Source organism: Nelumbo lutea, chromosome 1, assembly GCF_056320005.1.
Source record: "Nelumbo lutea isolate HS-2025 chromosome 1, American lotus-T2T, whole genome shotgun sequence".
Taxonomy (NCBI): Eukaryota; Viridiplantae; Streptophyta; class Magnoliopsida; order Proteales; family Nelumbonaceae; genus Nelumbo; species Nelumbo lutea.
Genome location: NC_142684.1, coordinates 160,768,521 through 160,774,520, shown reverse-complemented (window position 1 = coordinate 160,774,520; position 6,000 = coordinate 160,768,521). Strand labels below are relative to the sequence as shown.

At 39.0% G+C, this 6,000-nt stretch overlaps 1 protein-coding gene across 1 annotated transcript; it reads right to left on the bottom strand.

Annotated features, from left to right (window-relative positions):
* Positions 1–366: 366 nt before the first annotated feature.
* On the bottom strand, positions 367–4,976 carry LOC148878753 (Transducin/WD40 repeat-like superfamily protein). The gene is made up of 3 exons (XM_088959680.1): positions 2,913–4,976; positions 1,586–2,205; positions 367–1,098 (listed from the first exon to the last, which is right to left on the bottom strand). Exons 1-3 carry the CDS (start codon positions 4,833–4,835, stop codon positions 567–569), a joined length of 3,075 nt encoding a protein of 1,024 aa, XP_088815806.1. The 5' UTR covers positions 4,836–4,976; the 3' UTR covers positions 367–566.
* Positions 4,977–6,000: the final 1,024 nt, after the last annotated feature.

Here is a 6,000-nt window from a genome sequence, read left to right as displayed (position 1 = left end):
TCATTGTCTTTGTAGATTTCAGATCATGATAGCTGAAATCACAAGTCAGAATTATGAATCTAGCCACTACCTACAATGACTAGATATACATACTGGATATGGATTATTCAAGTGCTGAAATGTGAAAATCCACTTATTGGCTGAAGATATCAAAGCAATTTTCGGTTAAACTGCCATGAATCCCACCATGCACTGTTACTTGTATGATAGCCTGCATCAAATGAAAACTAGTTATGTGCATTAAACACCAGCAGATGGACTAGAGAAGTTTTCCAAAACGAAGCATCTGCATGAAACTGCAACCAAAAGAAGGAGACAAACGAACCATACGAAGCAAATGATCAGAGAAGGAATAGACATCAAATATAAAATTGAACCACAGAAACTTTCTTGATCCCGTAGCTAAGTACTTTCATTATCACATTCAAGAGAATTGATTTCATTATATAACAAAAGGCTGTATTTAAATAACTAACAATATTCTTTTTCATGTATTACATAAGAGGTAATAAAATGTAAACAGCACTAAAAGGATATCAAAATGGTATCCAAGCATGACACTATAACTATGACAAGTGCCTCCAAAGTGCAGGGCGATCTCTTGATATAAGGAGCACCCGAGATGTCATGTAATCAAATGAAGGAGAGTACAAGTCATCTGGGCCAATGATGTCTTTAACTTTTTGAGTATTCTCATGACTGACAGTGAGTGGTTGCATTCCATCATCCTTTAAGGCATCAAACACATAGAGCCCCAAGGAACATACACCCATCACAAAGTTTGAATTCCCCCACACTTGTGTTATGGCTGAGTAGTGGGAGTGAGCATTGAGTTCTGGAAGTACAAAAGTGCTGACAAGCCTTCCTTTGCGCAATGAGAACTGTTGTACACGTGGGCGGGGCATCTCTTTCGCTTCTGATCTCCAATTGGTACATCCAAGAAAGACGGTATCCCCACGAGAGAAGACAGACTGGACACTCACACCGAGTTTAGATATCCTGAGTCCCACACCAGATGGAAGACGAAAGTCTAACACATTAATTGTATCCTGTGTACAGAATACACCATCATTTCCCTCTGCTTCTGATGAACTTACTCTGCATTTCAAAGAAAACATTCAGCAATTATAAGTACGCTTTGACAGAAAAGTTAACTTTGCATTAGCTTCTCTTATTCATACTGGGATTTCTATCTTCACTAATTGTATGTCTCCTTTTGTTCTAGACGTTCAAATTTCACATTTGAAAGAAAAAAAAAAAAACGTTTGAAAAACATAAATAATATTTCCAAACTCCAATCTTTCTCCTACATAGTGAAGTATTATCCCTACACATGGCACAATTACCATAGATTGAAAATAAAGATGATTGAAGGCATAACAATAAAACAAGAACATGATCAATGCTCTCCATTAGAAATAATAAATTGCCAAAGGTTTGAATGTCAGCTTTGAACAAGAATGCTTTGTGATCTAGGTGCACCCAATTACACCACTGCAAAAGGGTAGAGACAAGGAAACCAACAAATAGAAGAGAGCATATAAAGAATAATAAAAATGACAAAAAATAGTAGAACAAAACTTACCTATGACGAACCCCGCCACCTAATTCAGCATCTGTGTTATTGACATGAAGGGCTGAGATCTTCCGACCAGAAGAAGTAATAGTTAGTAGTGACTGAGGATTGAGAGAGCTCACATCCCAAAGACTAATGGCTTCTGTTTCAGCCAGAACCACCTTCCCTCGATTCCTCCAATGTAACGGGCTTGAGTAATCCATTGATAAAACTGGCCTCTGTACCTCCCATTTCATAACTTGCTCTCCATCACGGACATCATAGATTTTGACAACCCTCTGAGAGCTGGCAGTTGAGACAATGAGTGGTCCACATGGCTTATACCACCATTGTTGGTTTTCAGTGGCCAGGACTGCAGATAAAGCATTTCTTCTGTACACACCATTATTGGGTAAGGGACCAAGTACTGTTCTTGAAGAAGATGTCATTGTTCCATCCTCAATATGAAAAGCTCGAACATCTTTGGTATAGAAGTCCCATGAACAAAAACCTGAATCCAAGGCATTTCCAGCTGATGCAGCAACAACATATTTTCCTGAGCAACCATCTGCACCAGGAGCACGGATCAACCAACAGTCTCCCCATATGTTGGGTGAGACTCCAGCAGGAGGCTTGTATTCAGACTTCTCCTACAATGAAAATAAACCATCGGTTGATGAAATCAAGTCATGACTTGAATAAGTACATTACATTGACTCTACCTATCTACAAAAACATCAATTAGAACATACAAAAGAATACAAATATCAGTGTGTTGCCTAAAAAGTTTTCAAAGATGTGAAGGCCGAGAATACTACATTATCTTGCCTTAATAGCAGAATTAAGTAAGCAATCATTTGACTAAAACAGAGGGGATGTTTAATAAAAGCTGAAATAGATATATTGAATCACGTTGTTTCAACTTTTAGTGAATAAATTTTAAGGAGGTTGTGATCAATGTTCAGAGAACCGGACCAGGCAGAGAACCGAAAAAGGGAGAGGATCACAGGTCAGAGGCTCAACCAGGATAAAATTTGCACATACACACACACACACGCACACACACACACACACACACACACACACACACACAATTGTTGAAGTTGAAGCTGGGTTGGTTACTCTATCCTTCATTTTTTTTATTATTTAAATATTTTATCAACTAAAGGGCAAATCAATCTGTCATTCAGTTAAGCCATTATCAAATAGTAGTAAACCAGCATATGGTTATGATATATGACAATGATAAATATACAAATTATAGACCTACTTTCTCCTAACCAATGATTAACAATTTATTGTGGAGTACAGGTAAAGAGGGAAGGGAAAACTTTGGAAAGGTACCCAGAAAGCATACCTCAGTGTTTGTGATATCATAAAAGGAGCATGATCCATCATCATGAGCAAGAAGAACTGACTCTCCCTCAGAAACAAACCATCCACCAGTCGAAATCTTGCTCCCTATCTCATGTAACTGCTCCATGCAAATATCCTCAGTGTCCTCTTGGATGATCATTACTGGTCTATTCTCCTGATCATAAAAATCCTCAAAGTTTTCCTCAGAAGTGAGCTCCATTTCACCATTGGTCATTCCATCAACCAACCTACTTGTTATTTCCTGCGCTGTCGAACTTGTAGAACCTTCTGTTTCCTGGATTTCACAAAACTCCAAGTTAACATTCCCATCTCGTGGGATGACCTTGGATTGGTTGGTATCAAGTGAAGCTAAAAATTCCATAGCAATGGAGTTCTCATCAATGGGGCTAAGCGATCCTTCTTCTGGATTTGAGTTGGCACCATTTTCTGGTTCATGTGGTGGATGTTTTTGACTGCTTCCTGATGTTGTGTTCAATGATGACCGGTTTCTAAGCAATTTATGATGAGGAAAGAGCCTGGCTTCTAATTCTTCAGGATTCAAATCTTTAACCGAATGCTTCAAATGATTGACTTGTTTATTTTGAGCATCGGCTTCAACAGCTTTCACAGAACCTGGATTATTGTTGTTATCATCCATTACATGACCCATAGCCTTTTCAACCCCTGAAATTTTCTCCTGGATATCAGACAGTATCACCTTGGATGCATCTGGATTGTTCAAGTCCAGCATCTCCTTTGTCCGCTTTATATCAGATGCAATTCTCTTAACCTTGCTTTCTAGAAAGGCGAGCTTCTCGTGAAGCTTGCTAGGGTACTTCTTAGCAGTTACAACACTTTTTTCTTCTGTGGAGTCCTTCTCTTTTGAATTTTCTAAAACCTTGAAATCATCCGGAACTTTTCCACTGGGCCCTTTCCAACTTGAGTTGAGATTCCCCGCGCCATTAGATTTTTCAAGAACAGCAAGCCCATCGGCAGATTCTTCAGTTGCAACTTCTGAATGTGAATTTAAATCCGCCTTCCCCTTACAATCATCGGAAACCCCATGACCATTCGGTTTCTTATCATTTGCAACTCTCTTATTTGAATATAAATAATTATTATTGTTACAAGACTGTAAATTACCATCCACATCGTTTTTAGCTGATCTAGTTGAATTTAAGTTTAACTTAACATCCCCCTTACATTCAGCGGAGATCCTAACACCATTCAAACGCTTTTCACTTGGATTAGCCTTTGAATCCAAAATTGCTTTCTCATTACATTTTCCTGGTACAACATTAAGATAATTCGACCCACTCCCGCTATTTTTCCCCAAATCCACACAGAGATCACCTTTATCCTTGGAATCTCCTATAACTGTAGAACCATCCTCAACTCCTTCATTTGCCTTTGGATTCGAATCCAAACGAGCTCTACTCTGTTGACATTTTTCAAGGACCTTAAAACCATCCATGCAGTTCCCCCCTTTCGACACAGCAAGTTGGGTTTCACCCAGAGAACTACGTTGTAGGGTTTTCTCCGATTTCCCCGACTCAGAAACCTTTGAAATGCGCTCTTTTCGGAGATCAGACAGGAACCGAGCAAAATCAGAAGGGTTAGAGCTCTTACCTCTCGGAACCGACGAGGTCGACCATCGAACACGGGACTCTCCATCTTTGGCAGGCCCCAACGGCTTATCAACCTGCGACATGGGAATAGACCGAATGGCCGGCTTCTGGCATACGGACGGAATCCTGGAGACGGAAGGGGGTCTAGGGTTTTCCTTCCCGCTGAACTTTTTGCAGCTCGCACCGTTTCTTTTCTCTGAGACCGGCGTTAGGGTTTTCTGCGGCTTTAACGCCGTCACCTTCCCGCCGGCGCCACCTCGTTGTTTCAGCCGGCTGACCGCCGTCGACGACGACATGCCTTCCCTGTGTCTGTTTTCTTCTCTCTCTTCTTTTTACCTCCCTTCGAGTTCGAGTTCGAGTTCGAGTTAGAGATGATAACGAAAGGGGAGATTGAGAAGAGGACTGTCCGAACGCTGGAGCTCTCTCAAGTACGAAGTGTGAAAGAAGAATATAATAATCAAATAATGAGAAATGGTGGCTTTTCTCCGGCGGGAAAATTGTCCGAATTTCAAATTTTGAACATTTGGTGATACACTTGGCTTTCCAATCGTCTACAAGTTCTACACGTAATCATAGCCCAATCATGATACACCACGTTAACTATACACATGAGAACAAAATAAAAAGACAGAAGATAGATATCTACTTAACTAAGCCCATGGGGCCAGCAAAATAAACCATGTTTTGATATCCCATTATTGACATATCATTCTTAAATCATGGCCATGGGCTCTCTCCATCTCTCATTATTTCAAATGTTTCTTTTACAAATAAAAATGATGTACTTTATATGGAAGAAAATTATAAAATTAAAATTTAAAACACAAATAAAATAAAATAGGGAAGTATATTTTCTTAGGTCCGTTTGGTTTCTAGAGTGGGAAGAAAAGAAAAAGAATATTTTCGAATATTCTTCCTTTCTCATGTTTGATTTATGGGATGCTATGAAAAGGGATCATAAAAAAGGTGGAATTACGGTTGGAAAGTTGAATTACATTATTTTCTTGTAAAAGCAAGTATAAAAGGTGGAGAAAATTTTATTAATACTATTTGATAGAATGGTAATATAGGAATAGGCTATTTCAATTCCTTCTTATTCTAATTCTCCTTTTTATCTAAACCAAACAAACTAGTGGAATAGGTTATTTCAATTCCCACTTTCTAAAGGATTTTGATTCTAATTCCGATTTCAATTGCGAACCAAACAGACTCTCAGTTTTCTCATCCTATGCCCATGCCCACAAGTTTGGTAGGCTCATCCTATTCCTCCATAATGAATTGTTGGATCAAGATGAAAATGGTCATATGATATATCAATAACCAAAATCCATGTGTTGGCGTATAATTCCCTTGGACATGTCAAGAATGAGGTGACGGGTTTTAACAAAAGGTGTCATGGGCTGGAATTCAATGTCCACCTATAATATTAAAACATTAAACATCAACTTATAAAAACCTAAA